At 48.4% G+C, this 14,237-nt stretch overlaps 1 protein-coding gene across 2 annotated transcripts in view; it reads right to left on the reverse strand.

The window, feature by feature from the left end:
- LECT1 (leukocyte cell derived chemotaxin 1) overlaps positions 1-12,386 on the reverse strand; it is a 32,039-nt gene extending 19,653 nt beyond the window's left edge. Inside the window, exons 1-3 of one of the 2 annotated variants that reach the window (XM_018056814.1) lie at positions 12,169-12,386; positions 11,588-11,728; positions 6,264-6,404 (exon numbers count right to left, since the gene is read on the reverse strand). In XM_018056814.1, the coding sequence (XP_017912303.1) occupies positions 6,264-6,404; positions 11,588-11,728; positions 12,169-12,321 (435 nt within the window). In that variant the 5' untranslated portion in view covers positions 12,322-12,386. The remainder of the gene's footprint in view (positions 1-6,263; positions 6,405-11,587; positions 11,729-12,168) is intronic. The other variant, XM_018056813.1, reaches the window with a different exon arrangement.

Below are 14,237 nucleotides of genomic sequence, written 5' to 3' on the forward strand. Positions count from 1 at the left end.
ATAAAGAAAACAATGAGCAGGCCTGAACATTCCTAGTTTTTTTACTTTAACTGCTCCTAACTCTGCGTGAGTTGGACCGTGAAGAAAGCTGAGCGCCGAAGAATTGATGCTTTTGAATTGTGGTGTTGGAGAAGACTCTTGAGAGTCCCTTGGACTGCAAGGAGATCCAACCAGTCCATTCTGAAGATCAGTCCTGGGTGTTCATTGGAAGGACTGTTGCTGAGGCTGAAACTCAATACTTTGGCCACCGGATGTGAAGAGCTGACTCATTGGAAAAGCCCCTGATGCTGGGAGGGACTGGGGGCAGGAGGAGAAGGGGAGACAGAGGATGAGATGGCTGGATGGCATCACCGACTCGATGGACATGTGTTTGAGTGAACTCCAGGAGTTGGTGATGGACAGGGAGGCCTGGTGTGCTGCGATTCATGGGGTCACAAAGAGTTGGACACGACTGAGCGACTGCACAGAACTGAACTGAACTCTGCATGTCTGCAACAAAGTTCGCCTTTCTTCCCCCAAACTCTGCAGGAACTGCACTCCACACCATCTCCCTTTGACTCTGTGCTAAATACACCCTGTATCTGGTGTTTACCTTACAGCACGCTTCCCCTTCTTGTTGCTTGGTGCTCGGTAGCTCAGTCTTGTCCACGTCCAGCTCTTTGTAATCCCATGGACTGGAGCACTCCAGGCTCCTCTGTCCTTTACTATCTCCTGGAGTCTGCTCAGATTCATGTCTGTTGAGCCAGTGATGCCATCCAACCATCTCATTCTCTCTCGTCCCCTAGAGTCTCTTGCCTTCAGTCTCTCATTGCCTACCGTCTCGTCTCCCTCGTTGCCTTCAGTCTTTACCAGCATCAGGGGCTTTTTCAATGAGTCAGTTCTTCGCATCAGGTGGCCAAAGTATTGGAGTTTTAGCTTCAGCTTTTTATGTATCAGAAAGAAGACCACAGAGCCACCTAACTACCAGACTCAAATGCTGGGTTAACGTCGCCAGCCTAGGACTGACTGTCTTTGAAACAATGAAAGAGAAAGGAATCAAGATGCTAACACCTTTGCTCCTCGTCACCGGCTCCTAAATGGGAGTCCTTATCTTATTTAAGCCCACAGACTCCTCTTGGGGGGAGAGTGGGCACAGTTCTTGAGGCGTGAACCTACTGTGTTCCCCTCTCCACCAGCTGGGAATTACAGTCACCTTTCTATTTCCTCCAAACTCCATCTCCATATTTTTTATTTGGCTTTGGTGAGAGGAGAAAGCCAAGATTTTGGCCAGCCACCCACCCCTCACCGCCCATGTTATATCTTCTCTTGACTTTAAACCGTTGTAGCTTCTGAGATGAGATGCTGGGGAGGAAACCGTCTAGCCATGACCATATCCCCAGGGGGAGAACTGACTATGGGAGGATTCCCAGCCCTGAATGTGTCTAGTATTGAGTTCGTTCTGACAGTCAGTCTACAGGCTGCAAAGAAAACTGTAACCCCATGGGGATGGGTCCTGTGGGAAGGAATTCACACCTATTAACCACCCTATCTAGCTACAAATCCATATCAAGCAGCCAGAGACGCTAAAAGATTAAACAGAGGGAAGGGAACGGCACAAGAAAGGCAGGCAAATCTCCTGGTTTTGCAAACAAACAAGACCTTCGAAGCTGGTGATAATGAAGATGTTTGCTAACAAAGGTAGTGAGTGAGGATCCCAATAATCTAACATCCTTTTACCCAAAGTCAGCTAATCTCATTTTAGCCACACAGTTTTTTCTTTCTAGGGGTCTCATTTATTTCTGTGGCTTAAACTAGAAATTCCCAAGGAGGGCAAGGGGATCTTCCCCCAGGGGGGTGATTTGGAAACTTTTGAGGGAATTTTTTACTGTCATGAAACTAGGAGCTCTCTGGCCCTTTGTTGGGCATGGCCCAGGGGTGCGGGGTCCCGACTATCCTGGGGGAATTCTGAAGGACCAACTGCCCAGAATCTTGGCTGAAAACCTGGATTGTAAGCACCTGAGCCTGGAACCTAACACTGTTTTATATGTAAATGTAACATGATTTGGGGCAGTCTTAATGTACAAAGGATTTCCTAGGAATGGAATTATTATGAAAATGGAGAGAAAATGTTACTTTTGTTTACTATTTGAGAAGATTTTGTTGTTTAGTCACTAATTCGTATCTGACTCTTGTGACCCCACAGACTGTCCTTTGTCCATGGGATTTCCCAGGTAGGAATACTGCAGCGGGTTCCCATTTCCTTATCCAGGCGTCTTTCCGACCTAGGGATGGAACCTGCGTCTCCTGCACTGGCGGGGAGATTCTTTACCACTGAGCCACTAGGGAAGCCATTTAGAGAAAAGTCCCTGATATTTAATTGCTCAGTACACACTTAGGTCAGTCTGCATTTTAGGCTTTGGCACAGACAGTGACCCAAGCATGTGACTATGACGTTTTCAAGGTACATCAGGTTCAAGTTCCAATTGTATTATAAATTACTTTCACTTTATTTTTTCTTTGTGTTATACTTAGGTGCCAAATGGATTCTTGAAACCAATAACCTACTTACCTATCAGATAAGCTGTGCTGTCCATTTTTCCCCTTCAGTTTTTTTTGTTTGTTTGTTTTCACCTAATTAATTTATTTGGCTGCAACAGGTGTTAGTTGAGGCATGTGAGTTCCCCAACAGGCAATCAAACCCAGACCCCTCGCCTTGGGAGCATGGGGTCCCAGTCACTAGAGCACCAACGAAGTCCCTCCCTCCAGCTTTTTAAATTAAAAAATTTCAAATATACACAAGGTCAAAAGATTTGTATAGTGAAAATCTGTTTATATCCACCATTCTATCTTATTTTTTTTTTAGTTTTAGATATATTTATTTAATATTTATGAAAATGTATCTTCCAAAATTGGAGGCCATTTTCTCTGTCTCTATTTTCTCCCGCTCCGGTGTTTTCTTGGAGAACTATCTTAATTTCTAACCAGGATTTCTGTTATATCTGTGGGTCATTAGGGCTGAGAGGGTTGACTTAAACCAACAGCACTGATACTTTTGAGGGTGCAACTTTCATACGTCATGAACAGAACTAGCTTCTATCTTCCTCAGGTTTTGACAGAGATTCTCTTGACCTAACTCCAGTCAGGCACCTCTGAGTCCTCTAGGCCCCAACCCTGGGCTCTGTCTTGGCCGGTTTATTCCAATTTTAGCAAGAATCCTGCTGAGTCAGCCTTAGTCTGATCAAACTGGACATCTGATCCCCCTGACCTGCCTGCAGCAAAAATCCCGCTAGGTCAGTTTAGCGAAGGATGACTGTACCTCTCAGTAATCTCCCACCCACCAGCACCCCACCCTGCTCTGTGGCTATTACACCCGTTTTCCTTACTGTTTTCAGAGCTGAGCCTGCTCTTTCTCCTTGACTACAAAACCCCACAGTGGTAGCCTCCCTTGAATGGAGTCTGCCTTACCTTCTGCAACAAGGGACCCAAACAACTGCTTTCTCCAATGGTGTAGAGCCTGGAGCCCTTCATTCAGTGCAAATTCCCTTTCAGGGGCTCTTTCCCACCATTGGCTCCATGCAGTCTTGGTGGGGTTAGCAGGGGAGGCTGCTCACCTACAGTTCAGAAAGTTTCCTGCTCTGGGCCTGCCTGCATCTCCATCTCCCCCTCCTCACTTTCTAAGCTCCCTGCTTAGACCCTGGGAGCAGACCTGAGCACGGGTATGGCGTATCCTTCCCTGGGCCTGGAAGGCCCTGCCTCTGCCTGTCTGTGGTTGAAATCCTAACCATTCTTCCAGACCCGGTTCAACTGTTGTTGATAGCGAGCAGGACCCTGCAGGACTCCTGCACACAAAAGCTTTCCGTGTCCCCCATTTCTCTGACTACAGGAAATAGGCTTCATTCAACCTCCAGGACCTTCCCTGAGTTCCAGTGGGCGGGTTCAAACAGCTTTTAATTAGGGAAGGGAGAGGATGCAGACGCCGGGGAGGGACAGTCCAGAGAAACAGTGGTGCAGCCTTGGGGCAGGGTCCAGCTCCCCCTCAAGGGATACACATAACAATATCTGTGAGTTGTTTTGCATATACTGAAACCCCTTCCTGGTGGGCTGCCCACAAGTACGGAGACCCCATCAGTTGGAACCAGAAGGTTGATGATGCTGACTCCCACTTACCCTACCACCAACCAATCAAAAGAATGCCCATAGCCAATCACACCCTCTTTGAACCGTTACCCTGAAACCTCTCACTAGCCCCTCTGGGTTGGGACACACAGTTTTGAGAGCATTAGTCCACTGTGGTCCCCTTTGCCTGGCAAAGCGAGCAGCTTTCCTTTGCTACTTCACTCAGAACTCTGTCTCTGAATATTAATTCAGTGTTAAGAGCTCAGAGGCTGGATTTGGCTTCATTGCCACCTCTGCAAAACCTGCTCCACCCCCTCGCGGGCAGCGATGGTCTCCTCCACGAGGCCCCCCCAGCTCTGTTCATAGCTGCTTCCCAGCCTGACCCGAAGCCACTTCTCTGTGGATGCCCACCTCCTAATGTCCTTGGGAGAGGGGACAAGTGTCAGTCGTCTCTGCATACTCTGTGCTTCACACCATCCCTTGCGCATAGATAGTCAGCTCCCGCACACGCTTCCTGAATTTGACTGACGGTTTGTAATACAGGAGAAAGTACCACAGTGGCTGATTCATGTGTTTTCACAAGTCCAGGCTTATTTAAACCCATAACAGGTTCTATCCATCAAAAAAATGTTCTACTCACCAGTTCTGACTTAGAGAAATGTGGAAGCTATCAAAGAGAATTGATCAGTTTATAAAATATTTGTGGCCCCATTGGCCTCTAAGAACAAAACACAATCAATACCATTATTAGAACCAAAGGTTTATAAAACAGAAATATACGTTTGGGATTAAATATTTTAAAAGGACATTCCTGATATATACACATGTTGAGAGAGATGGATCTTTTCTTATTTATCTGCATAGCTACCTTTGCATATCTTGATATTGTGGCATATCCTGCGTATTCAATTTTGTTCTGGATTGAATGAAAGATGCATGTGTGGGAGTCACATTTTATGATTTTATATTGAGCAGCGCAAAGGAAAAAACGCCTTTTACCTTGTCCTGGGTCTTGCAGTAAAAGCCTGTAATAGGTCTAGAGAAATTATCTCTGGGACTCGACCAGAACCATTTGCAAAGCTATGACCAAACGAAATGGAGCTGGGCACACACCGGACTGCAGAGCCTGTCCCCAGGGCAGAGCCCACGCCAAACACAGCCAGCCCTTGTCATCACCAAATAATGTCTAGTATCAGCTGAGCTCTAAGGTTAGCTTCTGTTTGATATTCAAAAGGGCTTGTGAAGTGTGTTTGGGTATCAACAAGGGGAGTTCTTTCATTCAAATGAAAAGCATCTCTAGTTTTTCTCATCAATCAGAGAAAGACAGGTCGGTGAGATGTTTGTAGGCCAATAAACTATCAGAAGAGACATTATTTTTAAGAGCCTTTTTTCATGAGGAAGTCTCACCTACTCCATCTATAGATTTAACAGGAGAGCACAAACAGTGATGCCTCTTTCTCTTCCTAGAACAAGAAAGAGGATGAGATATTTATGGTGGCCAGCCAGAGAGGAGGCCTGGAGTGACACTTGCGTTCACAGATGTCCACTGAAGCATCCATGCATGGCTTGATGTCTCCAACTGCCTGTAAATTGAATTTTTGAAAACAAACATGTGTGTCCTTTGCAAAGGAGACGCGAATGTTTCATCTGTAATGGGCTCTGTTCAGACAGCAGATGATACACTAGGCGAATTTCTCCATGCTCATTTTCTGGATTAAACGGGAAATCTGGAGCACTGAGACGTGTGTAAATAGATCCCACCTGCTGTTGATTAGATTATTAGGTCATTAAAGTTTCCCTCCTCTCGATAACTGCCAGTTTTAGATCTTGCCACATTCTGGGAGACCTTGGGCATTTTATTCACTGTGTTAAGAAGGCTGCTTAGAGAAAAATCGCTCTTGCAAGTCTTTCTGCCAAGACTTTTGATAGCTCCAAGAACTTGTTTCTTTCAGTGCTAAGGTATTGTTTTTTCATTTTGAAAATGTCAAGGACAGACAGTGATCCTTTCTCAGAGAGAACAGGCAACATGGTTCAAGGAGGTTAGTGGCACCATTACTGCCATAAAGAGCAGTTCCCATCTGGTGTATGTGAGGGGCTTGCCTTCTCCCTGAATAGGCGTCTCCCAGGCTTGCCTAGTTAAACTTCCTAAATGCATGAAATATACTTACATTCTGGAAATCATTAACTTCAACCACTTCGTCAGCTCCACTTCCCATTTTAAAGGTCTCCAGGTTGTTCCCAGCATCTATTTCCATTGACCCATCTTGTAATTTCCCATTGATACTCATGGTATAATGGACATTGTAAATCTGGAAGTGAACACCAGAATTAGTGATGTTTCCCTCTTAGAGCAATTCAGGGCTTATCTTTATATAAATTAGCATTCCTGTGTCTCAGAGATACACTGAATCATCCTTAATAGTAAGACATTTATCTGGGAGGACTTCATTCATCCACCAATCACTTAATACAATGATTTCTTAAATAATATCTTGAACGTAAAGGCTTTGATCGTCTCTGATACTAATCTGAAGAGCTCAGTGGTTTGCAATCCTGGCAGCACATAGACACATCTAAGGAGAATCTTCAGCTATCACACCAGGGTTGCCGCCACAGGATGGATCAAATCACAACCTGTGGGGATGCGGCTTGAGCACAGATCTTTCTTTCTCTAAAGGTCGATTCTACTCTGCAGCCAGAGTTGAGATCTGTTGATGGATAAATGGACATTGAAGAGGCAGAGGGTTCCCTGGGCTGTTAACCAAACAAATCTGCAGTGGCACCTTAATGTGAAGGTATTTTTAAAAAATCCTTCAGTCAAGACTTGGCATGGAGGGTGGTATACAGTAAGGACTGTGGACAGGACTAGGGTATGCCTGAGATACAGCCACATTACAGAGAGCAAGGTCAACGTGTATGTCTGCTTCCACTCAAAATAAGAGGGACCCCTATTAATGATGCTGTGGGACAGACATAACGTGTCATAAGGCATTGTTACGAGATGTGTGGGGGGAGGGGGAGAGTTTTGGCATTGTGCAGGAGCACTGGGCCAGGAATCAGAAAAACAGCTGGCTATACCATTTAGCTCTGCCTCTTGGGAGTTGCCTTGAATGCCGAATGATGAAGTGGGAACCTCAAAGGGGGTTTTCATTTATGTCACCAGAGCTCCAGGGTGTCACAGAGGTAGCCCAGAGCAGGTTCACAGACTGTGAGGTTCCTTTGTCTGAGTCCCTCCCACCAGCGGTTCATCTGCAATTTGACCAGAGCAGCTTTGCTTCTGATCTGTTTCATGTGTTGCCTTTCTGAGTAACATCTTGTTTAAAATCCTGCCATTCGAAAGACCCTTTTTACAGTGGACCACTGAATTACAGGATCCAAAGGGCTCTCTCACTCTCTCTTAAAAAAATATTTATTTATTTCTTTGGTTGTGCCAAATAAGTTGTGATACTCAGGATCCTCGATGTTCGTTGAGGCGTGTGGGATCTAGTTCCCTGACCAGGATCGAACCTGGGCCTTGAACCATGGAGTCTTAGCCACTGGACCGCCAGGGAGGTCCCCAACGGGGCTCTCTGGTTTAGACACCTGGTTAGGACCCTGGTTTAAAAAGTGATTTACACGCTGCTCCTGACCAGCGTATACATCCATGGGGCCACAAAGAGCTGGACACAACTCAGTGACTAACACACTATGTCTTATGTATGATATCTGGTTTAGTGGCTAAGTTGTGTCTGACTCTCTCAACCGCATGAACTATAGCCCGCCAGGCTCCTCTGTCCATGGGATTCTCCAGGCAAGAGTACTGGAGTGGGTTGCCATGTCCTTCTCCAGGGGATCTTCCCCACCTAGGCATTGAACCCAGGTGTCCTGCATTGCAGGCAGATTCTTTACCATCTGAGCCTCCAAGAAGGCCCATATATGGTACATAATGTATCTCTTCTGTGTTGTATAAGATATACACTCTTCAAAGTAGAAGGAGTGGGAACTGATGAGGGCCGTTAGCTACTCAGTGTCAGGTCCCTGGGTCAGAACTGCAAATAGCTCAAATTCAATTCAAGTCAGATTTTTCGGACTTGAAAAATTCAATTCAAGTCAGTTATGAGAAATAGCTGACTGCCCCCATGGACAAACCCTGGGGAAAGTATCTGTCGTTATTGGATCATTACTTATAGAAAACTCATTATTGCAAGACCCACAAAGCGTTGTTTTATCAGCAGAGATGTAGAAACGGTAGCTGGTACCCTTGTAGGCAACAGCTCTCCGTTAGTGGAACAGAAAATCCCGGCATTCACCACCTCTGAGCACAGGTCCTCCCCTCCTTCTGATGAACTTTGCTTCCTGCAGGACACTGTCTCCCCAGCTCAGCTGATGACGACAGCCACTTCCAGGGGTTCTGATTTAGGGGCGTGGGAGCAGAGCCCACCAATCTCTTTTCACTTTGCACCCTGGTGGTCCTCACCATCAGCCTGTTTGGGAAAACCTGTTTTCTTTGGCCGAGCCAGGGCTCCCTGCAGGTGAGGCTCAGAAAGCGGGCTCTGTTTGGCCCCTGCACTCTCTGAACAGCCACTGTTCATCTGAGTTAATTTTGGCTGTTAAGGCGTGCATGGCGGACAACGCGTGTGTGAGTTTCTGCTGCCACAAGTGTCCGTCCTTTACTCATGAGACAAGAGGCTCTTTTTTTTTTTTTTTTAAGCCTTGCACATAAACTTTTTACTACTAAAGTGATCCTGGATTTAAGAAATGAACTATTTCCAAATTCTTAGAAAATCTTAAGGAGACAAGATCATAACACTGGAACAGTGGCTTGTGCGTCTAACTCGACTTTCTTCCATCGTCACCCTTCTCCACCTTCCCCCTCAACAAAACACCCTACCTAACCAGGCCTGGGTATTGCATCCTTTTAATGGAGCTGCAGCCCCTGCTTGTCCCAGAGCAGCAGAGGGGGTTTGTGTCTTCCTGAAGTGCCTGGGGTTGGAGACTGGTAAAGAGTACTGAGCCCCAAGCTCAGGAGAAGGCTGGGTTGGTGAAGCAGTAATCACAATATCTGCTCTAAACTGATGGAGCTGTTAGCACCTAAGGCTATTTTTATTCAAGCACAAAGAAAGTTTATTATGTGCCAAAATTCTGCTCAATATGGTGCCTTTTACAGCCAAGGAGATTTGCTAATGAGTTTCTAATAAAGCCTGGGTTCATAAGATAATTACATCATGTTTGGGACCAACGTCTCAAAAAATCAGGCTGAGAATAAAGGCCCCAAGCAATGATCTCATCCCCTCATCCCAGGCGCTTGGGTTGTCAGTTATCTCATATTGGTGGGAATTTCCCATATTTCAATGCCTTGTTCCATTGACAATAATGTGGATGAAACATGACCTCAATATTTGAGCCCAGTCACTTGTCCCCTCATTATTAACACTTCAGTGCTTCAGAGTCCTCTAGCTGATTTCCAGTAAACCTGTCCTAAGGGGATTTATCCATATGAAAGGCACAGGAGGTGAATTACTGCTGCTTCTCCTCTATAAACCAATACAGAGGGACAGAGGCATGGGTAATCTCCAAAGAGTGGGTGCCGCATGGGCTGTGGATGTCTCTGTCTGTTGGACAGAGACTGACCTTCTCTGATTATGTTTTGTTCTGGCCATTTAGATTTGAATTCAGCAGACCTGTGCATATGCTATGCGTAGATGGTACCAAATTTACTCTATTTAGTATTTTGTGATTTGTTTTTCAGACTTAAGTAATATGGATCAGCATGGAATATTTTGGGAGTTGAAAAAAAAAACACACACAAAAACCCTACCACCATTTTCTTCATTCTCCTACCTGCAGAAGAGATAGCGGTAACTTGTATTGTTGGCAATAAAATGTGATTCACTCTTCCTCTGTATTTTTAGAATTTAATACCACTCTCTCGAACCAGACAACCCACCATCTTGCAGTGAAGTAAAAGTTATGATAAAAGGAGGCCCTACTCATTTTGGATGATCTTTCAATCTCTCTTTCTAGAAGCTTGTCAGTTAACCCTGTTTGCCTAATTAAATGCCAAACAGTACCCATTTAAATATATATCATGACCCAAATCTTTACCAAAAAAAAAAAAAAAAAAAAGCAAAGCTATTTTTGTCCCCAAAGGACTCATACCATGGAAGTTTTGTCATCTAAAAGATAGCATTTACATTTCCCAAGGGGTGACAGTCTAAACCCTGCTATTAATGGAGATGGAGATACAGAAATGTTCAGATATGCTGCTTTCAAATATGAGCATCTGGCCCGGCTTCTATATTTAAAATACACAAATACATTAAGGCACTTTTCAAATACACATAAAACACTGTGCAATTCTGATCGTACAAATCGATGCTTGTAAATTTGATATAGTCTCTAAAACAGACTCTGCTAAATGGCACGCTTATCTACATTAGGCATTTGAGTTAAAAATACAAATTACGCAGTGACTGCAGAAGATGTGGTGTGTAAAATGGTTGAATTGCTTTCAGCACCATTTTCTCTAAGTACTGGAATTCGCTCATGCTTTGAATTTCATGGTGGGAGAGAAAGGGGAAAACAGCAAGTCACGGATTCTCTGAGGGGAATGATTAAGAAACAGCCCTTTGTGTGCACCCTGGAGAGGGAATTCTTTTCCATTAGTTGAAATCAGCTTACACCAGGCCTGGCAATGGTCATCAAGATAAAATGCTCCTCCTCCTTTAGATAAGTGAACAAAATTCAGAGTATTTAATGAACACCCTGGAATCTTGCCCATTCGGCTCAGAAGCACTTTTTATATTCCTTGAGAGCCAAGCGAGCTTTAACATAAAGAGTGCCGTTCATAGAAAGTAGGGCGGGAGTTAGTAAAACATTGACCATTAAGTCACGTGTGACCAGGCCAGAAATGATTTTTAAAGATATTGGCTATCTTTAAAGAAGTTAGATTTTTTTTCCCCTTACAGCAAGAGAGTAGGGCAAATTAAAGCATGAGGAGTGAGAGGAGAGAGAAAGAGAGAGAGAGGAGAGAAAAGGAGGGAGCGAGAGAGAAAAAGAGGACGCTAGTGGGAGGCCAGGTTCATCCCCTTATTAGGTCTGAATGTTCCTCCGCTACCTTTGTCCCAGGTTCTTCAGTTCACAGCTTTTCTCAGCTGGCAGAGGCCATGGTTTCATTTCTTCCTAAGGGTGAGTAAGGCGAGGCCAGAAGGGCCGTGCCTTACCGGTGGTCCCTCAGCTGCTTAGTGGAGGCGCCAGGCTGCGACGCGCCTTCCCTGCGAAGGGCTTCCCTGAACCCCTCCACTGTATCCCCCCGCTACACAGCTTTTGAAGCCCAGACTGGCTTTTCTACAAAGTTGCCTGTCAGTGGGAAGCCACGTCGTGGAGTTGGATGGAAGGAGGGACCGAGGTGCCCAGGAGGCCCCCGAGGGGACAGCATCTGCTGAGGCCCCCGCGCGGGGGGACACGCGAGTGATCCAGGGGCCCCGGCCGCCCCGTGCGCCTCCGGACTTACGTGATTGTCGCTCCCCTTCCAGAAGTAGAAGGCCCCGATGGCCCCCAGGAGCAGCAGCACCGCCCCCGAAATGAGGACCACGGCTCCGACCTTGAGCAGCCGCGCGGGGCTGGAGGGCTTCACGGTCACGGCGGCGTACGCCTGCGGGCGGCCGGGAGAGGACGCGTCAAGGCTGCGCGCAGCGACCGCGGCATCGGGGCGCGGGTGGGAATGGGGAACAGCGGCCCCGGGCTCCTCCGGGCGCCCCGTTTCTCCGCGCTCCCCTCGCCGCGGGTCCCTGGTCCTCAGGCCTGGATGGGCGCTGAGCAAACTCTTCGCGGTTCAAGGTCGCCGCCCCGCGGGTGTGCCATGTCGGCGGCCTCCCCCCCTCGACGCCCCCTCCTCGCTCCCTGCCCACCGTCCTCTTCGCGCGCATCTGGGGATGCCCCGGCCTCTGCACCCGCGCCCGCGTGGGGCGCCACCCCAAGCCCACATCTGGGCGCCCGAATTGGCTCCCACCTCCCAAGCTCGGAGCAAATCGTAGACCCGGGGCGGGGGAGTCCGGGCCCCCGCAGGCCTGGGGGCCGCCGAGCGGTACTCACCGGGGGGCTGCAAAACTCGACGTCGTCGGGCCCCACCAGGGCGATGGGCACTTTGTCCGAGTTCTCCGTCATGACCGCGGCCGCCGGAGCAGGACACCGGGAGGCTCGGCTGGCGCCCTGGGCTCTGGCCTGCGGCCCCGACGTGCCGGGCATTTCAACGCGGGGCACGCGCGCGCACACCGTGCCCTCCGCCTGGGCCGGCCCAGAGCTCCCCACCCCTCCTGGCGCCTCACCTCTGCCCTGCCTCCCCTCGCCCGCCCCGGAGCAGCGGTGGACGCCCAGCTTTCCGCAGCGCACCCCCTCCCCCAAGCCCCTCGTGAGTCTGAGTGTGGCAGGGTGGGGGAGAGGGAGGGATCCAAGATGCTGAGCCCCGCGACCCCACGACATGCCGGATTCCCGGGACTCTTTCCGCCGTCCGGGAACACTCAGGGTGTCTGAGGCTCTGCTGGGCGCCTGGCTGGAGGCCCGTTTCCCGCAGTGTGTGTGCTGGGGGCGCCGGAACAGGACACAGACGGCGGGGTCGTGGGGTGGACGGGGGACCCCGGCCAAAGTCTGCGGGGTTGACGCCCGGCGGGCCCTGCTGGGAGGACCCCGGACAGGCGCGCGGACCCAGGTCTTAGCGATGGGCTCTCGTCCCAGGTTTCTCTGGGAGCCTTAGCAGGAGGCTCAGCAGGGAAACTGGAAGCCAAGCTGAGAAAGAGTAATAGGTTCTGGTTGATTAACTAAATAAGTTAAACAAAGAGATAAAAACAACAATGGCAACAAACACACCAAAAACACTGTTATGTCTAAGGTAATAGCCAAGTATATATATACACACACACACACACACACATAGTATACTATGTATATAGTATACATTTTATACTATATAGAGAGATATATAGTGTTAATATGTATTTTAAAAGCAGAACAGGAGAAATTTTTTTGCTTTTGGAAATGCCTTCTGCCAGTACTAGGGTTATAGGTGTGTGCATGCTAAGTCCCTTCCGTCCTGTCCGGCTCTTTGCGGCCCCATGGACTGTAGCCTGCCAGGCTCCTCTGCCCATGGGATTCTCCAGGCAAGCACACTGAAGTGGGTGGCCATTTCCTCCTCCCGGGGGTCTTCCCAGCTTAGGGATGCAATCCACACGTCTTAGGTCTCTAGCATTGGCAGGTGGGTTCTTTACCACTAGATGCCTCTGGGAAGCCCACCAGGACTACATGTAACCTCATGTGAATCCAGGCTTCATGAGTCCTCCGTGTCGGGTTCTGGCTGTGTGCGGAGTCCCCTCCTGAGGAGTAAGGGGGTGCTGCAGGAGAGGGCCGGGGTCTCCTGAGCAGAGGGGAGGGGGCTGGGCAGGGCTGTGGCAGGAGGAAGTGTGTGCTCCCGAGGCACCGCTGATGAGAGGGACACCCGGAGATGGGTGTGCTGACAGTGGAGCTGGGCAGGGCTGAGGGGTGGAAATGACTGCGTGTCTCTGCTGCTGCTGGGCTGGGGAGGTTGAAGCTTCAGGCCTAGGAGGACTGGGAGAGCGGTAGGAGCCCAGGGGAGAGGAGGCCATTGGGAGGAGCAGTTGTGAGAGAGCCGATATAAGACTAATTTCAGACTTGCTGAACTTGATACTCAGTCACTCAGTTGTGTCCAACTCTTTGCAATCCCATGGACTCTAGCCCACCAGGCTTCCCTTTCCTTCACCGTGGCTGGAGTTTGCTCAAATTCATGTCCATCGAATCGGTGATGCCATCCAACCATCTCATCCTCTGTCGTCCCCTTCTCCTCCTGCCTTCAATCTTTCCCAGCATCAGGGTCTTTTCAAATGAGTTGGCTCTTCACATCAGGTGGCCAAAGTACTGGATGCTTCAGCTTCAGCATCAGTTCTTCCAGTGAAAATTCAGGACTGATTTCCTTTACAATGGACTGGTTTGATCTTCTTGCTGTCCAAGGGACTCTCAAGAGTCTTCTCCAACACCAGTTTGAAAGCATCATGGGGGGCTGGTAAAGAAGAGCCTGGGGACCATCCTGAGCCTGCCTTGGATTCAGACAAGATGCCACTGGCTGCATCTTCCATGAGGTGGAAGGCGCTGGA

Source organism: Capra hircus, chromosome 12 (assembly GCF_001704415.2).
Source record: "Capra hircus breed San Clemente chromosome 12, ASM170441v1, whole genome shotgun sequence".
In the NCBI taxonomy this organism is placed as follows: Eukaryota; Metazoa; Chordata; class Mammalia; order Artiodactyla; family Bovidae; genus Capra; species Capra hircus.